We start from the raw sequence: 25,918 nt of genomic DNA, 5'->3' as shown, positions 1-25,918 counted from the left end.
GGTTCCGTACATGATGAGGGAGAAGGTCAAAATTGAACTGGACAGACTCCAGCGTGAAGGGGTCATATCACGAATGGGCCAGCTCCATTGTTCCTGTGTTGAAAAATGATGGCATGTCAGGATTTGTGGAGACTACAAGGTTACGATCAACCGAGTTTCGAAACAAGATCAATACCCATTACCGAAGGCTGATGACCTGTTTGCAATGCTACCGGGGGGGGGGGGGGGGGGGGGGAAGTTGTTCCCTAAACAGGATCTGACGTCAGCCTACATGACACAGGAGCTGGTCGAGACGTCGAAGAAACTTACGTGCATCAACACTCATAAAGGACTGTTTATCGACAACAGGTGCCCTTTCGGAATTCGGTCAGCTGCAGCCATATTTCAGAGGTTCTTGGAGAGTCTACCGAAGTCCATCGCTCGAACCTCCGTGTTCCAAGATGACATCCTGGTCACAGGTCGTGATACCGCCGAACATCTGAACAACCTGGAAGAGATTCTACCATCGTCTGGACAAAGTGGGACTCAGACTGAATCGTTCGAAGTGCGTCTTCATGACACTGGAAGTCGAATTCCTGGGGAAGAAAATTGCTGCTGACGGATTCGAAAACCAAGACCATCAAAAATGCACCCAAGCCTCAGAATGTGACGGAGCTGCGTTTGTTCCTTGGTCTACTCAACTACTTCGGTAATTTCCTACCTGGATTGAGCACTTCATTAGAGTCACTGCACATGTTGCTAAGAAAAGGCGACAACTGGGTTTGGGGTGCGTCTCAAGACAGAGCTTTTGAGAAAGCTACTAATCTGTTTTGCTCTAACAAGCTGCTAGTACATTATGATCCGTGTAAGCGTCTAGTATTGGCCTGTGATGCTTCGTTATATGGAGTTGGTTGCGTGCTCCCACAAGCTAATGAGTCAGTAAATACAACCTGTTGGGTATGCTTCTAAAAATTTGTCAAAGGCGGAAAGAGCCTACAGCATGGTAGAAAAAGAAGCATTAGCCTATGTGTATGGGGTTAAAAAGATGCATCAGTACCTGTTTGGTCTTCGGTTTTAACTGGAAACAGATCACAAGCCACTCATTTCATTGTTTTCGGAAAACAAAGGTATCGATACCAATGCATCGTCCCGCATCCAGACATTATCTGCCTATGGTTATATCATTCGCCATAGACCTGGCACCGAGAATTGTGCCGATGCACTGAGCCGTCTGCTATTGCCGTGACCGGAGGTGGAGACGCCACAGCCTGCAGACTTACTGTTAGTCATGGATGCTTTTGAAAGTGAAGGAACTCCTGTCACGGCTCAACAAGTTAAAACCTGGACCAGTCAGGACCCGATATTATCGGTTGTGAAACAATGTGTCCTTAGTGGTGATTGGTCTGCTATGCCCAAGCAAATGGGTGATGAGACCAAACCTTACAACCATCGCAAAGACAAACTATCCATTCAGTCAGATTGGTATAAAAGGCACTATATAAATATAGGCTATTGTTGTTAAAGGCGTTATATAAATTCAAGTTGTTGGTGTTAAAGGCGCTATATAAATACAAGTTGTTGTTGCAAAACACGCTATATCATCATGTGGGGTAATCGTGTTGTTATGCCTAAGAAAGGCAGAGAGAAATTTGTACATGACCTACATAGCACTCATCCCGGTATTGTCATGATGAAAACCATTGCCAGGTCTCATGTATGGTCTGGAATTGACTCTGATCTGGAATCATGTGTGCATCAGTGCAACACTTGCATGCAGCTAAGTAAAGCACCAGCGGAATCGCCGCTGAATCTGTGGTCATGGCTATCTAAACAATGGTCCAGGATCCACATCGACTTTGCAGGTCCCTTCCTGGGAAAATTTTTTTTAGTTGTAGTGGATGCATATTCCAAGTGGATAGAGTGTATAATCATGTCATCCAGTACATCCACAGATACCATTGAGAGCTTTCGTGTCATGTTTGCCACTCATGGTCTGCCCGACATCGTTGTAAGCGACAACGGACCTTGCTTCACTCGTCTGGAGTTCCAAGAGTTCATGAAACTCAATGGTATCAAACATGTGAGGTCAGCACCATTCAAACCCGCATCTTATGGTCAAGCAGAGCGTGCTGTCCAAACCATCAAGCAGAGTATGAAACGTGTAACTCAAGGTTCACTGCAGACTCGCTTGTCACGCATATTGCAGGACAAGACCCCAAACGCTTACCGGGGTCCCCCCTGCTGAACTATTGATGAAGAGAGGTCTCAAGACCAGGCTCTCTCTTGTCCACCCTGACTTGAACGATCATGTTGAATACAGACATTAAAGTCAGCAGTGGTATCATGATCGTGCTGCCATGTCACGCGACATTTCTATTAACGATCCTGTGTATGTACTAAATTGTGGTCAAGGTCCCAAGTGGATCGCCGGTACTGTTATGGCCAAGGAGGGTAACAGAGTGTTTATCGTCAAGCTCAAGAATGGGCAAACATGCAGGAAACATGTTGATCAGATAAAGCTGTGGCACATGGATGAACCGGAACAGCATGAGGAAGACACAATCAGTGACCAACCAACCTACCCTCAGTCATCAGGGGACTCCGCTGTCATCAATGAATCTGGATTTTCAATCCTTGACATGGTCATTGTCACTCCCATCAGATCGGCAACCAGCCCCCGTCATAACAGACTCAGAACTCTCGCCCAAGGCTGGAGTTGAACTGAGACGATCAACTCGGGAGCGGAAAACCCCGGAGCGTCTCAATTTGTAAAAAGACTGTTACTAATATCTTAAAGGGGGAATATTGTCATGTATGTATGCTTGGGGTTACTAGCCACCAGGTGGTGCGACTGTCGGAGGTCATTCGGCTGTGCGCCCTGGTGTGCAGGCCAGGTATAAAAGGCAAGCCATCAATAGTGTGATCACTTTGGGCCCTAATAAAGCAGAGCCAGGTTTGTGCCTGTGTTAGTTTACAGTATTCAGTCTATCAAGTTATCACATACATAACACATTGACTGTAAAGGAACTGAATATCAGGCGCTGCACATAACGGACGATCGATTTGATACCATCTGTTTTGTGTCATCGCCCAAGACCAATTTCTAAGCCAATTAGTTTAATTCACTTGACGATCGTACATAGAATCTATTATACCTCAATTGAAAGGCTAAATTGGGCTACTTGTTAGAGGGCAAGTGTTGGTGTTTAGATTCAGAAGAAGGTACCTTTCACATGTTGTGACACAGCCCTTTCTGTGAGATTGTGGTGTGTGCCTTCTGAAGAGTATGGGATTTAGCTTTTAAAAAAGGTTCTAAAATATATTAAGATTACCAGCGGATATGAAAGCTCCATAGTGTTCCTGAAAAATCATTGGCCGCAAAATTCGGATCCAGAGTACCCGTTTTATGGGCGCTAAAAGTGTCCTTAGAGATCCAAATTGGTGTGCACAGCGCACAGGCACACTCCAGGTGCGAGTCGCACCAGACACCATATTGCAGACTAGCCAGATCATGACGTCAATGATGCCACGCTGTCATTTTGGAGCTTAACACTCCAGCTAACGCCTTCTTTTAAACACGCACAACTAAACACACGTTCAACAGCAGAAAGGATCTCCATCAGCGTTATTTAAACAGATCATCAACTACTTACAGGTTAGTTGCTGGTTGATTTCTTCTGGCTGTTGCTGCGATTGCACAAGTGTGTGGTGGTTTTTAGATTTCTTTAAAGTTGCTAAAGTCTGCAGAGAGTGGTGTGGCAGGAGCTGATGGACTTTGTCCTGACTTTAAGGCTTCTACACAAACCACTTGCTTCCAGACATGGTGCAGTAGTAGGCATTTCCCTTGGCCTACAGCATGATATGGCGAATGAGCAGAGGCAAGAGAGTAGGGCAAGCTGCTCAAAGAGGGAGGAGGAGGAGAAGAGCTCTCAGCAGGAGGCAATATCTGCCCAGGGTGTTCAGAGAGGAATTCTCCGACCTGAACCTCAGCGAGGAAGTGTGCGTGAGGCATCGGCGCTTCACTAAGGATGTCCTCACTGAAATCTGCCACCTGCTGCAACCACAACTGTAACCTCAGATCAGAACGAGGACCACACTGCCAGTGGCTGTGAAAGTGCTCATGACCATTAACTTTTGTGCATCGGGCTCCTTCTAGGCTGGAGCTAGAGATATTTGCAACATTTCGCAATTTGGCATTCACTGTTGCGTAAGGGAAATCACTGAGGCTCTCTATTCCAAGAGAGGTGACTACATTTAATTCTCTCTGGCCAGAGCGCAGCAGGCAGAGCGAGCATGTGGCTTCGTGAGGATGACAAACTTCCCCATGGTGCAGAGTGCCACTGACTGCACTCATGTCGCTCTACAAGCGCCGCATGTCAACGCTGAGGTGTACCGCAACCAAAAGGGATTCCACTCCCTCAACGTCCAGGTGGTGTGCATCCATTCGCAGCGAATCATGCAGGTCAATGCCCGGTATTCTGGCAGCAGTCATGATGTCTTCATTCTGGGGCAGTCCGCTGTACCATCTACATTTGAGCCACCACGACAAACCAGAGGGTGGCTACTTGACGACAAGGCTCATGGCTCCAGTCTGCAACCCACGCACACATGGGGAGCATGCATACAACGAAAGCCATGCTGCCACTTGAAATGTGATAGAGCACACCACTGGTGTGCTGAAACATTTCCGCTGCCTGGACAGCTCTGGTGGAGCCCTGCAGTACTCGGTAGAGCGGGTATCAAGCTTCATTATGTTCTGCTGCATGTGGCACAACTTCACTATCATGAAAGCACATCCCTTGCCACTGGCTATATGGTGAGCAACTGAGGAGCATCAGGCGGAGGTGGAGCAGCAGGAGGAAGAGGAGTAGGAGGAAGATGAGGAATAGGAAGGGAGAAGGCTACCTAGACAGCCCCTTTTCTACCAGGCTGTCAGTGAACAAATCATCCGACTGTGGTACCAGTAAACACAACCCCAATACCCATTCACCAACAGTCCCACACCTTACCTTCCCTGTTACTGACCATTACAGTGTTTGCTTGGCCACAATGCAAAAATAAAAGCCAACACAAAATAAACATTCCAAACCAAATTTATAAATTAAATCATGCCATGTTACATACAGACGTCAACCAATCAATCTTGTGCATTCTCTTAGTGCCTGTCATCTGACACAGTGCTACTCCTGTTGCAGTATGGCTGATGGAAACTGCTTTCAGTGGGGAAGACTGCAGATGACCTTGGAAGACGACCGTGAGCAGCTCTGGGCCTAGAAGAACTGCACCATCTCAGCATGGACGGCAGCAATCTGGGATGGCGGAGTGGCAGTGGTGTCACGACAAATGCTGTCACCCTGAGAGAGGATAGCAAGTTCGTACCCCACGCAGCCATTGCCACTCTCCTGGAGTAGTGCCTCAGCAATCCTAATAATCTGTTGCAGGACAGACTGCTGGACTGCTGTGACACCCTGCAAGCAACTTTGAACACTGGTATCCGCAGCCATGATGGCAGCATGCTGAACTTGCATGGCAGCAAGCTGATCTTTCATGACAGAAATCTGAGTTTCCACTGCAACACCCAGATGTTGGGTGGCTTCTGCATGTGCTGCAATGGAAGCTGATACATCGGCTATCAAACGCTGCATCATGGCTGGTCCGCAAGTGTACGAATGAAGTTGGCCACCAATTCCGTGCTGAAAAGAACGGGCTCAAAGCTCTGCACGAAGCCCTGCCAGTGCACCAAGCATTTCAGTCTGCATACCCATCAAAGTACTCATCTGAGTCCTCTGCAGCAGAACTCATGTGTGATCTCACCCTCCAGCAAGCTGGCCCTTGTGTTACCGTGGCTGCAGGCCACTTGTGCCCGGTGTCTCACCACGTGCAGATCCCGCCTCTAAGCTATCCTCTAAATTACACGCAGTGTCAGTATCTGAGCTGGTGGCTGTGAGTGTGAAATCAAGTGATGGTGCTTCTTCATCATCGCTGTCTTCCTGCTCTTCCACCTGTTGCTGTTCCACCACTGCCTGACCAGGTTGCACTTCTTGGGTATTTGAAAGGAGAAGGACACAAGGATAAGGTTGCAGTGAGGGGCGGGGGGGAGTAAGAGGTGCATGTTTACACCATCTGCAGCTTGCAAATCAGAAGAGATTGTGGGATGAGGGGTAAGTGGGATGTGAGAAGGAAGATTAGGTATGAGGTTACCGTCATCTTCTATCGTTTCAGCCCCGCCGCTGGCCACGGGCTTAGCGATGGCCACTGCAATGATGGCGAGCACCATCACCTCCTTCAGATAAGCACATGCAGCCACGACCGTCCCCCTGCTGCTTCTGATTGTGCGCCACCTTGTCCTGCAAGAGAGAGAGCAATGTGTCAGTGAGTGTGGTGCAATCTGTTTGGGTGATGTGACTGTTATGGTTGAATAGCTGTGTGTGTGCAAGCTCCGAGATGTGGGTGTCAGGCTTGCAGCAGTGCTAAGTGTGTGAGGCTGAGGTGAAGCTATGAATGTCAGGTACGAGTCCCGACTGATAAGACATTGAGCAGTTGCTGAGGCTGGTGGTGCAGTTGGTGAAATATGGGATTTGAAAATACATTCACTGACATTGATCACTTGTGTGAGGTCATTGAATTTTTCATGGCACTGCATCCTGGTCCTTGGCTTTGACTCCTGGCATTGACCGCCATGGCTATCTGGTCCCATTGCCTTCTGAGAGTTTGTTTGCAGGGCCTCCTGGCCCCTTTTGGATAGAGCGCATCTCTCCTCCTCTCAATCTCCTCCAGTAAGGCCTCCAGTGAAGCGTCGTAAAATCTTGGAGGCCGCTCTCTGCCATGTTATGCCATTATTCTGTCTTTTACCACTTCACAATGAGTTCCACAATGCCTTCCACCACCAGCTCCAGCCACAATGCACCTCCCCTTCAAGAGGTGCAGGCTTGCTTAAAGTGGTGCTAGCCTCTCACAATTTTGGTCCCCCTGCTGAGCCGTTCAGCCAATTCAATAGTGCAGTTAGCACTGGCTGCACGTTGCAATCAAGTAAATTAGCAGGCAGCACGAAGTTGACGTGTTGCCTGCATCGGAAGCAACACGCACAAATTAATCCCGCACTGCGATCCACGCACCCATTTTTAGCCCTGTCCAATTTAGTCTCATTGTAGTAGCATATTTGGCAGCAAAGTAGCTTGCTGCTCTCCCATGACAGTCAAGGGAGCCACCTATGTATTCAATGGGTCAATATGGGGAATAATTGGGATTTATTGGAATATTTTATGATAATGTTTTACATTTTGGGCTCATTGTCAGCTTAATGCCCTATTGTATTATTATTTGTTATAGTTCATGGTTCATTTTAAATTGAATAACATTTAATATGTTAATTTAGAATAAACAAGCCAACCAGATTAAAGTATATAATTGCTATTCGTACTTCTGTATGCGCATCCTCCATTTTGCCATTCAGGTCACATTCCTCCACTAAAACTGCTGTAGTTGAGGTAGTACAGGGGTCTGCAATGGGTTTTGCACTGGGGACTAGTGGGATGCAACATGGTAATGAGGCTAGGCAACCTCATGTGCCATCTCTCTGGGGGGGCGAGTCTGCACCGGAGTTCTGCCGACGAGGACTCAGATGATGCCATCGATGTAGCGGCATACGAAAGAAGGGTGGAGGCCATCCATTCCCAGATGTTGGGGGCACTGACAAGGGTGCCAGAGAGGCTCTCAGAAGTGTGGAGGAGTCCGTCTCCCGTATAGTCGACAGCTCTGCGCACACCATGAAGCCCATCATTGCCAGTGTGCAGGCAATGGTGGACTCCCAGAGTGACAGTGCGGATCCAGCTGTGCTGCTGCAACCTGAAAGTGATGTGGCAGCTACCATTTCAGCACAGGCGCGAGGGAACGAGCTGGAAGGAGAACGGAGATCTGTAGATCCTTTGAGGATAGGGCCTCTTTCCCCCACATCTGTGTTTGCCACCTCCCATGGCAGCTGGATATTCCTGTTCCTCCTCATGGTCGGGTGCCTCTGGAGGCTCTTGCTGGCAAGGCTCCTGGCCCAGTATGTTGAGGGGGAGGGATCAGTGTGCCTGACCCTCCTCCTGACGCCATTTCCCTCCTGGACACCCTCTGTACATGCAGGTCTGCGCACGTCTGCAGGCCCTTGTGGATGTTGGGCAGCCATAGCTGCTGCCTCCCTTGCCCGCTGCCTCTCTGCACGTTGCTGACGGCGACGCCATCTCCTGCGTCTCACTAGGTGTCAATCCCCCACCTCCCCCTTACTGCAGCCCTTCTCCCATTTATGCTTGCAGATGGTCACCTTGGTCTCCACTGTCAGGGCGGTCCTGAGTCTTGTGTGAGGCTCGAGATCTTGCCGCATCACAGTGCACAGCTCTGTCAGTACCTCCTTTCGGAATCTCAGCCTTCGTAGGCATTGCTCATCACCAGGTGTATCAGGCATTCCCCTGACAACACTGATCTCATTCTGTTTGAGGCTGCACCCTGACAAGAATGCATCTGGAGCACAGAATGAGGCCTACAGGCCTCCACTAATGTGTGAAAGCTGAAAGCGCATAAAACTCTCACAAAAATTACAAACAGCACTCATAGACAGTTAAATTAAATGAAAAAAACATCAACAAAACTTTTGTGCAAAAATACCCCGATTGCATTGACCTCCAGCGGTGTCACGTATCATGACAAAGTGTACCGACACTAAAACCTGGCGGGGTTTTTATAGTTGAAAATGGGTGGCGTGGCCGCGTAGCACTGGTGTGCACCATGATGACGTCACCGCGGCCTCAACACCTTTACCGCGGCTACACACATCCGATTCCGGCCCCCCAGAGCTGAATATGCGTCGGGGGGCCAATAAAGCACAACGCCTCGGCCAATCGCTTTTTCAGATTGGCTGCCAAAAACCCGCAGTCACGGTCCCTCCCGGGACGCTGTATTTCGACCCCCTTGTATCTTCAATTTATCTACAAAGGGAAATTATCTATGTTTGCCTAGTCTATCTCTCATCATTTTGACCATCCCCCCATCAATCTTCACAGTTCAAGAGAATACAAGCTTAGCTGCTTTAGCCTTTCCTTGTAACTCATGACTCTCTGGTGTTTTCCTGATTTCCTGCATTGTACATTCTCCAGGAATATTATATCCGTCTTATCGGCAAGAACCCAAAACTGTACATAGTAATCCAGATTTGTCCTAACCATCATTTCATACACTGATTAGTTTTAAATTTCTCTCATTTTTCTCCTTTTAGATGTTATTTATTACTTGCCAAAGGTTTCTTCCTTACCTCACCCCACTGACAGAAAAGTTTGGCTGCCTTCCACTGTAATTTCTGATTGCGCTTATTTCCAACCACAGGTGATCTTCCTCGTGACAAACCCTTTTTGGCTATACTAACATGGTGTCCCTTCATCCACTCTGGCCAGTTTCCACGATTGCATCGATGTACAAACCGGGCACACTCCAGGAATAGTGTTGCCCTTGATACCACTGGTGCTTCCTAGGTTGAACGAACAGTAAAACAATGATCATTCAAAGAGATGTGCTAATCGAAGTAATCAATAAAGTACATTATACTCTTTGACTGAAATGATAAGCAGGTGTAAAAAATGTGTTTTGCCATCACTTGCTGTATCCTGTGTGCAATGGGTGAAAAAATGCTTTTAAAATACGTTTCACATTACCTTTTTACAGATATTTAGTGAACTCTTGGAGTTAACAGCTCATTACTACCAATATGTCTAAACCTTATTTAGTGCATTGCATGTTCAGATTAAGCATTTAAATGCTTTGTAAAGACATGAAGCATATAAATTGAACAGGACCTCTTAAGGAATTTTATACAATCTAACTCCCTTCCGAGGCCAATATCTACCACTGATGATTTTCATCTAAAATATGGAGCTGCAGTACTGTAATATATTTTGCAGCTCAAAGTTGAAACTGGCACCTTGATCTTCGCAGCATCTCTGATGCTCCAAAACGGTTACTCAACAAATTAATAACTGAAGGATTCCCATTTTTACTAAAGTTAGAATTTTAAAAATTAATGCAATTTGGAAGCCACTCTTAAATTGCAATCAACATTTCAATTGTATCTCGTCTAGACTTGAGTTCTCTTCAATTTATAGTTCAAGGCATTCAGCAGGCCTGCTACAATTTTTCTGTGGGGTGGCGTTGCTGGTTAAAGAGGAAATTAATGCAATTTTTAGGAAGGACATTAGCTTGGATGATGTGGAATCGGTATGGGTGGAGCTGCGGAATACCAAAGGGCAGAAAACGGGAGTGGGAGTTGTGTACAGACCACCAAACAGTAGTAGTGAGGTTGGGGACAGCATCAAACAAGAAATTAGGGATGCGTGCAATAAAGGTACAGCAGTTATCATGGGCGACGTTAATCTACATATTGATTGGGCTAACCAAACTGGTAGCAATGCGGTGGAGGAAGATTTCCTAGAGTGTATTAGGGATGGTTTTCTAGACCAATATGTCGAGGAGCCAACTAGAGGGCTGGCCATCCTAGACTGGGTGATGTGTAATGAGAAAGGACTAATTAGCAATCTTGTTGTGCGAGGCCCCTTGTGGAAGAGTGACCATAATATGGCAGAATTCTTTATTAAGATGGAGAGTGACACAGTTAATTCAGAGACTAGGGTCCTGAACTTAAGGAAAGGTAAATTTGATGGTATGAGATGTGAATTGGCTAGAATAGACTGGCGAGTGATACTTGAAGGGTTGACGGTGAATAGGCAATGGCAAACATTTAAAGATCACATGGATGAACTTCAACAAGTGTACATCCCTGTCTGGAGTAAAAATAAAACAGGGAAGGTGGCTCAACCGTGGCTAACAAGGGAAATTAAGGATAGTGTTAAATCCAAGGAAGAGGCATATACATTGGCCAGAAAAAGCAGCAAACCTGAGGACTGGGAGAATTTTATAATACAGCAGAGGAGGACAAAGGGTTTAATTATGAGGGGGAAAATAGAGTATGAGAGGAAGCTTGCTGGGAACATAAAAACTGACTGCAAAAGCTTCTATAGATATGTGAAGAGAAAAAGATTAGCGAAGACAAACGTAGGTCCCTTGCAGTCCGATTCAGGTGAATTTTTAATGGGGAACAAAGAAATGGCGGACCAGTTAAACAAATATTTTGGTTCTGTCTTCACGAAGGAAGACACAAATAACCTTCCGGAAATACTAAGGGACCGAGGGTCTAGTGAGAAGGAGGAACTGAAGGAAATCCTTATTAGGTAGGAAATTGTGTTAGGGAAATTGATGGGATGGAAGGCCGATAAATCCCCGGGGCCTGATACTCTGCATCCCAGCGTACTCAAGGAAGTAGCCCAAGAAATAGTGGATGCATTGGTGATCATTTTCCAACAGTCTATCGACTCTGGATCGGTTCCTATGGACTGGAGGGTAGCTAATGTAACACCACTATTTAAGAAGGGAGGGAGAGAGAAGGCGGGTAATTATAGACCGTTTAGCTTGACATCAGTAGTGGGGAAAATGTTGGAATCAATTATTAAAGATGAAATAGCAGCACATTTGGAAAGCAGTGACGGAATCAGCCCAAAATGGATTTATGAAAGGGAAATCCTGCTTGACAAATCTTCTAGAATTTGTTGATGATGTAACTGGTAGAGTGGACAAGGGAGAACCGGTGGATGTGGTGTATTTGGACTTTCAAAAGGCTTTTGACAAGGTCCCACACAAGAGATTGGTGTGCAAAATTAAAGCACATAGTATTGGGGGTAATGTACTGACGTGGATAGAGAACTGGTTGGCAGACAGGAAGCAGAGAGTCGGAATAAACAGGTCCTTTTCAGAATGGCAGACAGTGACTAGTGGGGTGCCGCAGGGTTCAGTGCTGGGACCCCAGCTATTTACAATATACATTAATGATGTGGATGAGGGAATTGAGTGTAATATCTCCAAATTTTCAGATGACACTAAGCTGGGTGGCGGTGAGAGCTGTGAGGAAGATGCTAAAAGGCTGCAGGGTGACTTGGACAGGTTAGGTGAGTGGGCAAACGAGTGGCAGATGCAGTATAATGTGGATAAATGTGAGGTTATCCATTTTGGTGGCAAAAACAGGAAGGCAGAATATTATCTGAATGGCGGCAGATTAGGAAAAGGGGAGGTGCAACGAGACATGGGTGTCATGGTACATCAGTCATTGAAAGTTGGCATGGCGGTGAAGAAGGCAAATGGTATGTTGGCCTTCATAGCTAGGGGATTTGAGTATAGGAGCAGCGAGGTCTTACTGCAGTTGTACAGGGCACTAAGGCCTCACCTGGAATATTGTGTTCAGTTTTGGTCTCCTAATCTGAGGAAGAATGTTCTTGCTATTGAGGGAGTGTAGCGAAGGTTCACCAGACTGATTCCAGGGATGGCAGGACTGACATATAAGGAGAGACTGGATCGACTGGGCCTTTATTCACTGGAGTTTAGAAGGATGAGGGGGGATCTCATAGAAACATATAAAATTCTGACGGGACTGGACAGGTTAGATGCAGGAAGAATGTTCCCGATGTTGGAGAAGCCCAGAACCAGGGGACACAGTCTAAGGATAAGGGGTAAGCCATTTAGGACTGAGATGAGGAGAAACTTCTTCACTCAAGAGAGTTGCTGATGCCAGTTCATTGGATATATTCAAGAGGGAGTTAAATATGGCCCTGATGGCTAAAGGGATCAAGGGGTATGGAGAGAAAGCAGGAAAGGGGTACTGAGGTGAATGATCAGCCATGATCTTATTGAATGGTGGTGCAGGCTCAAAGGGCCTACTCCTGCACCTATTTTCTATGTTTCTGAACTATTAATCCAACTAGCTAAGCATCAAAGCATTGGTGATTCAGTCACTGACTTTCCAATTTATGAAGGAAGTGTAAATGAGATGGGAGCATGAAGTTGCAAAGGAACAGAGGCAGATTAAGTAAGTGGACAAAACTGTGGCCAGGGTTCAATGTGAGGCAGTGGGAGGACTTTGGATCTGAAAAAGACAAATTTGAATATTTTCTTGACAGTGAGAGACTAGGAAATGTGGAGGAGAAAGGGATTTGGGTTTACAAACAAATAAAATGCTGGTGCACAGGTACAAAAACATAATCAAAAAGGCTAATGGAATGTTGGTCTTTATCTCAAGGGGGCTGGAATGCAAAGGGAGTCGGGGAAGGGGGGCGGGGGGGAGTGGGAGAGAGGTTATGTTTCAATTGTACAGAGTCATTATCAGACCCCATCTGGCGTACTGCGTTTAGTTTTATGTACCGCACCTCAGGAAAGAAATATTGGCCATGGAAGTGGTATAGTGTAGATTCACCAGAATGATACCTGGGTTTTATGGGTTAAATTACGAGGACAGATTGCATATACGTGGCTTATATTCCCATCAATTTAGAAGGTTGAGAAGTGATGTAATCGAGATGCTGGAAATTATTAAGGGATTTGATGCAGTAAATGCAGAGAAACTATTTCCTCCAGTGCGTGAATTCAAAACAAATGGGCACAATCTTAAAATTAGAGTAATGCCATTTCGGAGTGAAATCAGGAACACAGTTTCTAGCACACAAATGATAGTGGAAATCTGGAACTATCTTCCCCCCCAAAAGACTGGAAACTCGATCAATTGAAATTTTCAAGACTGACATCAAAAATGTTTGTTAGGTAAGGGCAGCAAGGGATATGGGTTAAAGCCAGGCAAATGGAGATGAGGTACAGATCAACCGTGATCTAATTGAATGGAGGAACAGGTTTGAGAGGCTGAATAGCTTACCCCTGTTCCTATGTTCTTATGTTCCTCGGTAAATACCTATAGTGAGCTTGTCAAGAAATAAGTAAAGCCGAGGCAAAAAGACACTTCAAGAAAATATTTTTACAGGCCAAATGTTTTACTAATCTTTGGGGTGGAAATTCGGTACCGCCGTTTTGAATGTTGGGATACTGTCTGATTGGAGATTTTACCGCCAGGCGGCAGTTCCCATTACCAACTGCGAAATTCAGTTTTTCTGCCTGAAGAAGCAAAATCAGGCGCTGCACGCTACTCTGGAGACGGTAAATGGCAGTAAGTGGGGCAGCAACATCCAGTCGGTAACCAGCATTTGTAACTACGCCACAAACTGCCACCATCTGGCCTCAATTCAGGCGGTGATTGGGCGTGGCACCGCCTCATGTGTATATTCGTTTCCTACGCACTCACTCAAGAGGGTCAAGATGGCAGATGCAGCAGCTCGTCAGCATGTTCACTGCTTCTCAGACATCGCCGTCGATGCATTCATTGATGCGCTGAAGAGGCAGCGGGAGTTGCTGTGGACTGAGGCTGACAGGAGACCACAGTCACAGACATTTCGACATCTATGTCGGGAAGTCGCTAAAGAGTCTCAGCTAGTGACACGGTGTCCAGGACAGCGACCCAATGTCGCAAGAAGTGGAACGACATGACCCGGCTGCTGAGGGTATCTTTAACATTAACCTGAGCATGCCATGTTGTGAGCTCAATGTGCAATCCCTCCTCAATGTGAATGTGTCAGATCCCATGCTCTACGTGGGTGAGGCCAGATGCAAGGTTCGCAATTGTAGCCTCACCCACTTCAAGGGCCTACATGCGTTGTTAACCTTCAAACTCCATTGTTGAGACCCGCCCCTCATCTTGTTACCTCCTCAGTCTTCACATGCATGTGGAAGATTGTATCCTTACCATTATTGTTAGATCCTCGACCCCTCATTTAAGCATTGCCACACCAAGTACTCGCAGCTAATCGAAGTTACATCGACGTATGAAGACTCTAATACAGTAACATGTTCTGAACTATGTAAGGCAGTTCAGACAAGGGCACTAATTCTGATGTTGTTTAATCTTGCAGGCCAAGCTTGCACATAATAGAAGGGAACAGACACAGACCAGAGGAGGGGACCCTGATCTGCAACCTGTAACTGCGTTGGAGGAACGTGCCTCGGCCCTGATGGGTGCATAAGTGGGTGTGGTGGCGGTGGGTGAGGCCGAGCCCCCTCGGGACAGTGACGGTATGTTGAGTTCCTTTGCAGCATCCAGCAGGGCCCTCAGCCCTGACACCACAATCCTTCACCACTTTCCATGAGACTGGCATTTCCGAACGCCTTTCCCAGTCCTGGCCCCCTCCCCTGCAGGTAACCACTCTTCTCTGGCTTTGTGCTTTCAGATAATGACCCCGATGGACAGGAGCCTGCACGTCAGCCTTCGACTGTTGGCATTGGTGAAGAGGAGGAGAAGGAGGCAGAGGACACCTCTCTGAACGTTACAAAGAATTCAGCAGCCTCAGAGAGCAGGGCCAGCAGCTTTTTGGTGGAAGGCATGGTCGGGGAGATGGAGGTGGGTGATGCTCTGGGACCCAGTGGCCTGCAGCAATGCACGGGGGAATGGAAGCCTGGGGGCCAGCTCCCCGGAGGGTAAGTGGGCACTTGAGTGATGCTCAGCAGCCCTCTGATAATGAACCTGAATTAGAGGATGTCGTAAGACAGTCATTGCAGATGCACAGCGATCTGCTGGGTGCATTGGCAAGGGTGTCCGAGAGTCTCATTGTACTAGCTGTGAGGATGGAGGAGTGCGCCACAACTGTTGAACATGCCTCTCAGCAGCCCATGGAGCCTCTTCTTGGTAGATACCAACGGATGTTGGATGCCACAAGTGATCATGGGGTCCCAGACATGGTGGCAAGGGCTATGGCGGACGTGTGTCAACATGATGTCACACACACATTGACTGTTGCCATCGAGTCTGGAGCTCCATCATGGGTCGGAGAGGAATTTCCCAGATTTTTGTTTCCCTGATTGGCCGTAGGTTTTTTTTCTGGGTTGTTTTGTCTCTGCCAGAAAATTACATGACTGATGGTGTTCTGGTGGGCATGTGTGCTGGTGGGAATGGGTACCTAATCATGACGCTCCAGGTGTTGCGGTTCTGTGGGGCAGGCTTGATTGACAAGCTAGTCTTTTCCTGTTCGTCGATTTTGTATTTTTGAAAGAAGTCTGCTCGCTATTTATAATGAAATTGTGTGAGAGTTTTTTTTGCTCTAACAGCTAATATAAAATTATATAGAATTTACAGCACAGAAGCAGGCCATTTGGCCCAACTGGTCTGTGCCGCTGTTTATGCTCCACATGAGCTTCCTCCCACCTGGCTTCATCACACCTTATCAGCATATCCTTCTATTCCTTTCTCCCTGATGTAGCTTTCCCTTAAATGTATGTATGCTATTTGCCTTAACTACTCGTTGTGCTCGTGAGTTACGTATTTTAAACACTCTCTGGTTAAGGATGGATTAAAAGAAAATCCTCCCTCAAGCATCACCATCTAACAGCGGAAATTTTCTACTTTTAACTTCTGGAAAGAACCTGCATTACCACCTGCCCTGAAACACAAACTGTCAGACAAAATACAAAGATTTTATTTTACCAGGTCAAGAGCTGCAGCCAAGATTGAAGCATCAGGGATTGTGCCAGGTTCACAGCAATTTAAAAGGAACTGGAATCGTTTCATGCCCTGTCTAATGGCTCCAAGATTCACAATATTTTTGTTTTTGCTTCCTTCCTGACTGGCTGCCAGGTGTTCCTCAAAGCTATGACAGCCTGCAAAAATATAAAATATGGTATCAAATTGTACAAATTAAAATGTAAACATGTCTTTGTTAACAGAGGTAAGTCTATTAGATATAGCTAAATATTGTCAGACAGATCCGATTTTATAGGAACATTGGAATTGCTAGACAAAAAAGACCAAGGTTTTTGTGACTACTTCATCCTCTACCATCCTGGTAATTGTATGACATAATGATAATGGAGTTATTGACTAATTATAGCCATCAATCACTATCAGCTAATCTACAAAAGAGCCAGACACAAGCAAAACTCCAGGAGAGCTTTGGGAACCATAGGTCCAAAGTCATTTGTTCATCCCAAACATGCTACACTTACCACATATTCTAATGTTAAAATTATAAATTACATAATGTTAATTAACACATAATAAATGTTAAAAATGAAAGTAATTGAAAATAAAACTCTTCCCCATAACTCAATACATTTTACTTACCAAACAAAGCTTGGATAACACAATTCTAATTCCATTGGAGAAAATGGTTCCATTATCAACAACTTTGTAAATAGTCTACGATATCCAAAAACACCAACGCACTGCATCATAATGTCGCCCAGTGTGGGTAGAGGTTCTTGGCTTCCAATACATTTTTATAACAGATGAAGATAGTAAATGTTAATCGACTTGGATTTTCAAAAGGCACTGGACTAGGTTCCTCATGAGGGATCAGTAAGGAAGGTTAAAATTCATGGAAAAGATAAAAAGTTATCTAGATGGATTGAAAAGTATCTTAGCAACAGAAGACACAGGATAGTGATAAATGGAAAATGTTGTGTCTGGGAAACAGTAGCAGTGGTGTTCCACAGGAATCTCTTCTTGCTCCAGGTTTTATGGCCCCAAGTTTCCACACGCGGCGAAAAAGGCGCACCTCAGAGCTGGGCGCCTGTTTTTCGCGCCGAAAAAAAAACGCAGTATTCTCGAGCTCCTTTGAGCTCGATGTCTGCTTGGCGCGGCGCACAGGGGGCGGAGCCTACCACTCGTGCCGATTTTGTAAGTAGGAGGGGGCGGGTACAATTTAAATGAGGCTTTTGGTGCTGGCAACCCTGCGCGTGCACGTTGGAGCGTTCGCGCACGCGCAGTCTGAAGTAAACATTGGCACGCGGCCATTTTTAAAAGTGCTGCAGAAAAAGTGAAGATTTGTTTCTTGGACCCCTGAAAAGGCTTGTATTTTAATTTTCTTAATATTTCTGTGTGTGAGGGAGTGCTTTTAGCAGCACTGCTGAATAAATCACCTGCCGAAATCAGTGAGTTCAGCTTTTCACTGCTAAACTTGCAGAACTGGTGCCTGCAAATTAAGGACTGTGTGTTTGAAGAAATAAAAGTACCAATTCAACTTTGCAATGAACAAAGAATTTCCTGCATGAGGAAGTGGAGATATTAGTCAACGTAATTGAGCAGAGATGGCAGGAGCTAGATACCAGCAACAGAGGTCGCATAAAAGTGCCACCAAAAGAAATGAAGAAATGCTGGAACCAAGTTGCAGAAGATTACTGCGCAGTGGTGCATACCAGGAGATCTGGAAGTCAGTGTAAAAAGAAATGGCACGACCTTGGTCAAGTAGTTAGTTTAAGTAAATTTAATCGTAATTGTAACCTGGCTATCTGTATGTCCAACCTTGCAGACTGACACTCTGTAAAAAGTTATATTTTACTCTTTGCAGAAGAAATTAGCCCACAACAAAAGGGAAGCAACTCGGACAGGAGGAGGCGTGCCCAATCTGCATCCACTGACACCCTTGGAACAAAGGGTAGCTGCTATGATGAGTCACACATGGAGTAAAGCAATCGGTACAGCACAAGCTGGGCCCACACGCGAGGAAGAGGGTAAGTCCTGAAAATGCATCATGGCCCTTTAAATCAACCTGCTGCCTGGCCTGCTATGTGTGAGAGTACTCATGCCACCCATCCGGCCCCCTCCCTTGCTGTTAAGCATTTGACTGTTCTGATGTATTTTGCAGAACATGATGATGATGATGATGACGATGATGCTGCTGCCAACCCTGAGGATCCTGAGGGTACAGAACAAGAACCAGTACAACCAGCTGCGGACGATCCAGACTGGATGATGGCAGCGATGACTGAAATGTCTGCAGGGGAGAGCTTCCAATTTAATGTTTATGAGCCCCCATCAAGGGGCATCAGAGTTTCAACCCCTAGCATAGGTCTTGGTTCCACCTTCCATGGTTTCGCTTCCGATGTTGCGGGTCCCAGTGGTGCTGCTGGTATAATGCAGCATTCTACAGTCAGTGCACTACCGTCCCAGCCTGCGCCTCCCTCTCGCATAGGTTCTGCTTCCACCTACTATGGTTTTGATTCCGACGCTTCGGGTCCCAGTGTTGCTGCTGATATCATGGAGCAGTTTACACCCATTCGTCCAACATCCCAGCCCACGGCTCGCACTCGAGTGCTGCCGTCTGCAACACAGAGCATCCCACCATTCCAGCCCGAGCCTCTCCCTCCAGTTCAGCCATCTGGAACACAGAGCGTCCCACAGTCCCAGCCTGTGCCTCCCTGTGTAGTGGTGCTGCTTGCAACACCGAGCATCCCACCGTCCGTGCCCGTGCCTCCCAGTGTAGTGATGCCACGAGGCAGACCCAGGCAGAGGAGGAGATTGGAGACACGCTCTCCTGAGATGCAGCGTGCAACAGATGCGGTTCAGGTTGTGGCATTGGGTATGGAGACCAATGAGCTTACCCAATCACTCATCGATGGCGTCAATGCAGTAGGTGAAGAGTTGACGGTCCTGACGGGAGAAATAGCAGTAATGACACGGGAACTTAGGGAGGGAATGTCCGAGGGAGTGCAATCGACAGCACAGGCCATCAGGGAGGGCATGCAAATTACGGCACAGGCCATCAGGGAGGGCATTCAAGTGTTGGCACAGGCCGTCAGGGAGGGCATGCAAGTGTTGGCACAGGCCGTCAGGGAGGGCCTGGTTGAGGTAGCTGCTGCAATAAGGGCACACAGCCCAGCCAATCAAATGACACCCCCATGAGGAAGTGAACATTCACTGAGATATGGATGAGACATGGTTGCAGCCTTTCTTTGCTGCTTTTGTTCTTATTCTTGATGTAGCTGTAGTAGCGTTTTTCAAATTGAAATTGTTTTGTAAGTTTTGTAACTTTACAACATATAAGTGATCTCAGGGTTTTCAAGTGATCTTATAGTGTAAATGCTCTCACATTCTATAAATTATTTAATTTTGCATCTAAAAAGTGATCTTGAAGTGTAAGTGATCTTAGAGTGTAAAATTTTTCACATAGAAAGTGTTTTGTAACTTTTGTAACTTTACAAGTTTATAAGTGATCTTAAGGTTTTTAAGTGATCTTCAAGAGCCATATTAAAAAGTATAGTTTGATACAACAAATATTTTATTAGAGTGACATTAACTTTTCAATAAAATATTTTTTCATTAAAACTGTTTCATGTTCCATTAACACAACACAACATAGGAACAACTGCAAAGAATAAACATGTCCATATGCAAAAGCGGTTGCAGAGCCCTCAGGCATCAGTAGTTGAAGCATTCACGGATGAGCTGCTGGCTCAAGTCTCGAGCAATCGTTAAAGGGGCACGATGGACGGCCCTCCTCCAACCTCGTGCTCCGGCATCAGGCACTTGCATGCTTTCCTGATTGTGGTTATCATCCACATCCTGGTCTTCCGTAATACTATCATCATGCACTGGACCCTCACGTCGGTCTTCGGGTTCCACTACCAGCTCCTGCTGCCTCATGATGGCTAAGTTATGAAGCATGCAGCACACAACAGTGAAGTGACCGACAATCTGAGGAGAGTATTGCAAATGTCCTCCGGAATGGTCCAGGCATCGGAATCGCTGTTTCAATATGCCAATGGTCCTCTCAATGATGCTGCGCGTCGCAATGTGCACCATGTTGTATTGACGGTCAGCTTCTGTCCGTATCACGCGTATGGGCGTCATGAGCCAGGTGGTCAGGCCATACCCTGTGTCTCCCAGTAGCCAGCTCTGCCCTTCTGGCTGCTGCTCAAACATGTCAGATAGAACACTGTCGCGCAGGATGAACGCATCGAGGGTGCTGCCAGTGTATCTCGCATCAACTGACATGATGCGCTGCTTGTCGTCACACACGAGCTGCACATTGATAGTGTGTGAAAACCTTTCCTATTTCGGTACTGCTCAGATTCCTCCACGGGTGCTCGCAAGGCTACGTGGGTACAATCAATGCAGCCCTGTACCTTTGGGAAGCCGGCAATCCTGAAGAAGCCCACAGCCCTTTCATGGATCGCTTGTGCGGTCATTGGGAAATTGATGAAGTCATTCATTCGCGCATAAAGTGCAGCCGTGACCTGGTAAATGCAGGCATGTATTGCACGTTGAGTGATGGCACACACATCTCCAGTTGTAGCCTGAAACGATCCCAAGGCATCGAAAGAAAGTGCAGCTGTTACCTTCACTTCAACAGGCAAGGCAGTTACCCTTCTGCTTCTGGGCTGCAAATCTGCTCTCACCATATCACAGATCTCAGTGACAACTTCTCTGCGAAAACGCAGCCTTTTCACACAATCAGCCTCGCTCATGTCCAGGTACGAGCGCCTGGTTCGATATTGTCAACGTGGGTAAGGTCTCCTGCCCATCAACCTACGGGCTACGACGTTCATGGTGCGGTGAGCTCTAATCAATTCTCTCCTATGCAGTGAATTGATGGCAAACCATTGCATAATATGTGGTGTTGACAATGCAGCACCCATTCTGCAAATTTAAATATAAAACTGTCTATGTGGCTGCCTCTCCCTATCCAAATGGCCTCAGACCCCCTCACAGCTCGAAGGCTGCTGCTGTATCTTTGGCTGCTGGCCAGCCACTGACGCCGCCCCTAAAGCGTGGCCGAATGGCCTCAAGAACCTTAATGAGCTGCGTGTGTCCTGTGTTCATTCTTCGGCTCCCGGCCAGCCACTGACGCCGCTGCAATCCCATGGCCGAATGGCCTCAAGTCCGTCCGGGTGCTGCATCTTCGCGGGGAATGAAGGCCTGCCTCAAGCACCGCAGCTCAGCTCGAAGGCTGCTTGCTGCCTGCCCCTGCCGTCGAGACGAGACACTGACACCACACCCCTGCCTCAAGCACTGCAGCTCAGATCGAAGGCTGCTTGCTGCCTGCCCCTGCCGCCGAGACACTGACGCCACACCGCTGCCTGAAAGGCCTGCCAGAAGCACTTTCACACAGGTAGGAACATGGTTTATTTAATCTTTTCTTTGCTTATACATTTTTATTCAGGTTGGATTTATTTGTATAATATTTGTATAAGTATAACTAAGGATTGATTGTAGAATTTAATGACTTCCCTTCCCACCACCCCCCCACCCCCACCTCGTTCCCGACGCCTAATTTGTAACCTGCGCCTGATTTTTTAAAGTGTGGACAAGATTTTTTCAAGCGTACAAAAATCTTCACTTGCTCCATTCTAAGTTAGTTTGGAGTACGTTTTCACTGTGGAAACTTTCAAAGCAGGCGTCAGTGGCCGGACACGCCCCCTTTTGAAAAAAAAATTCAGTTCAAAAGTGAAACTGTTCTACCTGACTAGAACTGCAGAAAACTAAACGTGGAGAATTCCGATTTCTAAGATACTCCGTTCTACACCAGTAGCTCCTAAAAATCAGGAGCAAATCATGTGGAAACTTGGGGCCTATGTAAGTTAAACAACAAGTTTCCAGCATATAGGAAAAAACAATTAGTGCCATTAGACAGTGATGGTTCCAATTAAATGAGATTACTTACAGTTCTGAATATTTGAAGGGGTAATTAAGTCTATTGGGATTTCCCACATTGTATAAAAACTAGTTACGAGAATTTTCATTGATGTTTTTATTTTTCTCGCTCACATTTAAACCCCAGGTCAGGTCCCCCACCACCGCCCCCACAAGACCTTTCTAATGGTATCACTGACATGGTCTGTAACCTGGCACCAATGAACAGCTCCATAAGAGGCTGTGGGGTCCTGACTTCCCTGCTTATAGTACAATTCTGAGGATTCTGCGGGTCTGGAATCGCTCTTGAGCGAAAATATTAAAGAAAATTCTAACAACTAATAGCTTTTTCTATAAATTGGGAGGAGGAAAAAATATTGGAACTAAAACTACCCTCAGTATAGAATGGTATTCTCTTTAAATAGCCTACATATGGTCAACTTGGTTCAGTGGGTAGCACTCTTGCCTCTCAGTCAGATGGTTGCCAGTTCAAGGTCCACTATGGAGCTTCAGAACTTAATCTAGGCTGACATTTCATACACTACTGAGGGAGTGCTGCATTACTAGAGATGTCATACTTCAAATAAGATGTTATGACACCTGGATTGCCTGATGTTTTAAATCAAGGCACTGATTTGGTGATTCAGGTCGATGTTAAAGATCGTATAGCATTATTTGAAAAAGAAGATGGCCAACATTCTTCTCTCAACCAACATATCAAAAAGCAGATTAAAAGAAATCAAGGGCTACAGGAGAGGGAAGTGACAGGAAATAGGCAAGGGGACAAGATTATGGTTCTTCAATGAGGCAATTACTAAAGTTTGTCAAATGGTAGGAGATAGCTTAATTAACCTTTGATCTAATTTCTTGGGGGGGGGGCGGGGGGAGAAGAGAGATTTCTTGGGATTAGCCAAGCATCTATGTACATCCACATTCGAGGTGTCCAATTTGATGTTCCAAAGGGATCATAAGCTCTTATTTTTTTCACAGGAAGGTATATAAACACTTGAACAGAGAGACAAATTCTGTACCAGTGCTGACTTCGCTAATTTCTCAAGAACTGTTGACTACACTCACATGGAGATTGAGGCAGTCTGTCAATCTGATGGATGTATATTAACTGCAAATAACTTTTCTTCAATCAATAAACAAGTGGTTTACAATACACAATGAAGGATTTACCATGCAAATGCCCACTAGCCAAGATCAACATATGACTTCTTTATCCTGAACAAGAGCAGGTCATAGGCTGGGTAATCTGCGGCGAGTGTCTCACCTCCTGACTCCGCAAAGCCTTTCCACCATCTACAAGGCACAAGTCAGGAGTGTGATGCAATACTTTCCACTTGCCTGGATGTGTGCAGCTCCAACGACACTCAAGAAGCTCAACACCATTCAGGATAAAGCAGTCCGCTTGACTGGCACTCCATCCACCACCTAAAACATTCACTCCCTCCGCCACCGGCGCACCGTGGCTGCAGTGTGCACCATCTACAAGATGCACTGCAGCAACTGGCCAAGGCTTCTTCGGTAGCACCTCTCAAATCCATGTCCTCTGCCATCTAGAAGGGCAAAGTCAGCACGTGCATGGGAGCACCATCACCTGCAAGTTCCCATCCAAGTTACACACCATCCAGACTTGGAAATATATCGCCATTCCTTCATCGTCGCTGGGTCAAAATCCAGGAACTACCACAAGTACTGCAGCGGTTCAACAAGGCAGCCCACCACCACCTTCTCAAGGGCAATTAGGAATGCACAATAAATGCTGGCCTTGCCAGCGACGCCCACATTCCAGAATGAATAATAATTTTTTTAAGTATTTTACATGCAGCATTTGAACAGAACCAATTGCAAGCTGTTGGGGGATTTGGACTGCAGCCAAAAAACATAGTTCCAGACCTTCATCATAGGCAGTCCCTTGAAATCGAGGAAGACTTACTTCCACTCTAAAAGTGAGTTCTTAGGTGACTGAACAGTCCAATACAGGAACCACAGTCTCTGTCACAGGTGGGACAGACAGTCGTTGAAGGAAAGAGTGGGTAGGACTGGTTTGCCACATGCTCCTTCCGCAGCCTGCGCCTGTTTTCTGCATGCTCTCGGCGAAGAGACTCGAGGTGCTCAGCGCCGTCCCGGATGCACCTCCTCCACCTAGGGTGGTCTCTGGCCAGAGACTCCCAAGTGTCGGTGGGGATGTTGCATTTTATCAAGGTTTTGAGGATGTCCTTGAAACTTTTCCTCTGCCCACCTGGGGATCGCTTGCCATGTAGGAGTTCCAAGTAGAGCGCTTGCTTTGGGAGTCTTATGTCAGGCATGCGAACAATGTGGCCCACCCAACGAAGTTGGTCAAGTGTGGTCAGTGCTTCGATGCTGGGGATGTTAGCCTGATCGAGGACGCCAACGTTGGTGCGTCTGTCTTCCCAGGGGATTTGCAGGATCTTGCGGAGATATCGTTGGTGGTATTTCTCCAGTGATTTGAGGTGTCTACTGTATATGGTCCACGTCTCTGAGCCATACAGGAGGGCGAGTATCACTACAGCCCTGTAGCCCATGAGCTTGGTGGTAGATTTGAGGGCCTGAGCTTCGAACACTCTTTTCCTCAAGCGGCCGAAGGCTACGCTGCTGCACTGCAGACGGTGTTGAAGCTCGTCGTCGATGTCTGCCCTTGCTGATGATAGGCTTCCGAGGTATGGAAGCCTATCATCAGCGTTGTCCAGGGCCGTGCCGTGGATCTTGATGACTGGGGGGGGGGGGGGCAGTGCTGTGTGGCGGGGTCAGGTTGGTGGAGGACCTTTGTCTTATGGATGTTTAGTGTAAGGCCCATCTCCGTGAAGATGTTGACTATGACTTGGAGTTCAGTCTCTGAATGTGCACAGACGCAAGCTTCGTCGGTGTACTGTAGTTCGACGACAGAGGTTGGGACAGTTTTGGATCTGGCCTGGAGACGTCGAAGGTTAAACAGGTTCCCACTGGTTCTGTAGTTTAGTTCGCACTCAACAAGTTCCGGACCTTACTACGCAACTCACAGATGTCAAGTGAACACAGGTACAACCAGGTATATATAATGTGCCATGCTCCATCACAAAGGGTATGTTGGGTATTCTCAAGCAGTTTCAAACCTTCGATTTGTCTGGAAGGGGCAATATGATTCGGCCAGACTGTGCGAAGTGATTGTAATCTGCTGCATTCCGCATAATCTCACTATTTTGAACAGTCTCCATTTGACACCAATGAGGAAGGCATCTATGCTGTAGCCAAGAATAATAAAGGACATTGGAGGAGAAATTCTGTATCATCCCGTTTGGGGCGCTAACTTTTGAAAGTTAGCCGCTAATGATTCCCAACTTTTTCTAAATTTGGTTTTTGCACTCCAGGAATAAAGTGAAGTGCTAAATCAAGCGCTCCACTTCCTTCCTGGAGCACTAAAGTACACAGGCGGGGCGCTCCCATCATCTGAGGTTCCTTCCCTCCCTTAAAGGGAAGGGCCATCGCAGCAGGTTCTGCATTGAGACCTGGTCCCCGATGGCAGCCATGAACCGGCCCAATCAGCCCCATCCACTCCAGCAGAGTGATCGATCGCAGCCA

At 46.6% G+C, this 25,918-nt stretch overlaps 1 protein-coding gene across 8 annotated transcripts in view; it reads right to left on the bottom strand.

Annotated features, from left to right (window-relative positions):
* Positions 1-25,918, bottom strand: part of LOC139260001 (protein unc-80 homolog) — a 501,022-nt gene that overhangs the window by 251,318 nt on the left and 223,786 nt on the right. For all 8 annotated transcript variants that reach the window (XM_070876044.1, XM_070876038.1, XM_070876039.1 and 5 more), the window contains 2 exons: positions 16,409-16,581; positions 9,269-9,481 (listed from right to left, as the gene is read on the bottom strand). In XM_070876044.1, coding sequence (XP_070732145.1) covers positions 9,269-9,481; positions 16,409-16,581 — 386 coding nt within the window. The remainder of the gene's footprint in view (positions 1-9,268; positions 9,482-16,408; positions 16,582-25,918) is intronic.

This window comes from Pristiophorus japonicus, chromosome 3 (assembly GCF_044704955.1).
Source record: "Pristiophorus japonicus isolate sPriJap1 chromosome 3, sPriJap1.hap1, whole genome shotgun sequence".
In the NCBI taxonomy this organism is placed as follows: Eukaryota; Metazoa; Chordata; class Chondrichthyes; family Pristiophoridae; genus Pristiophorus; species Pristiophorus japonicus.
This window is presented reverse-complemented; position numbering and strand designations above follow the sequence as displayed.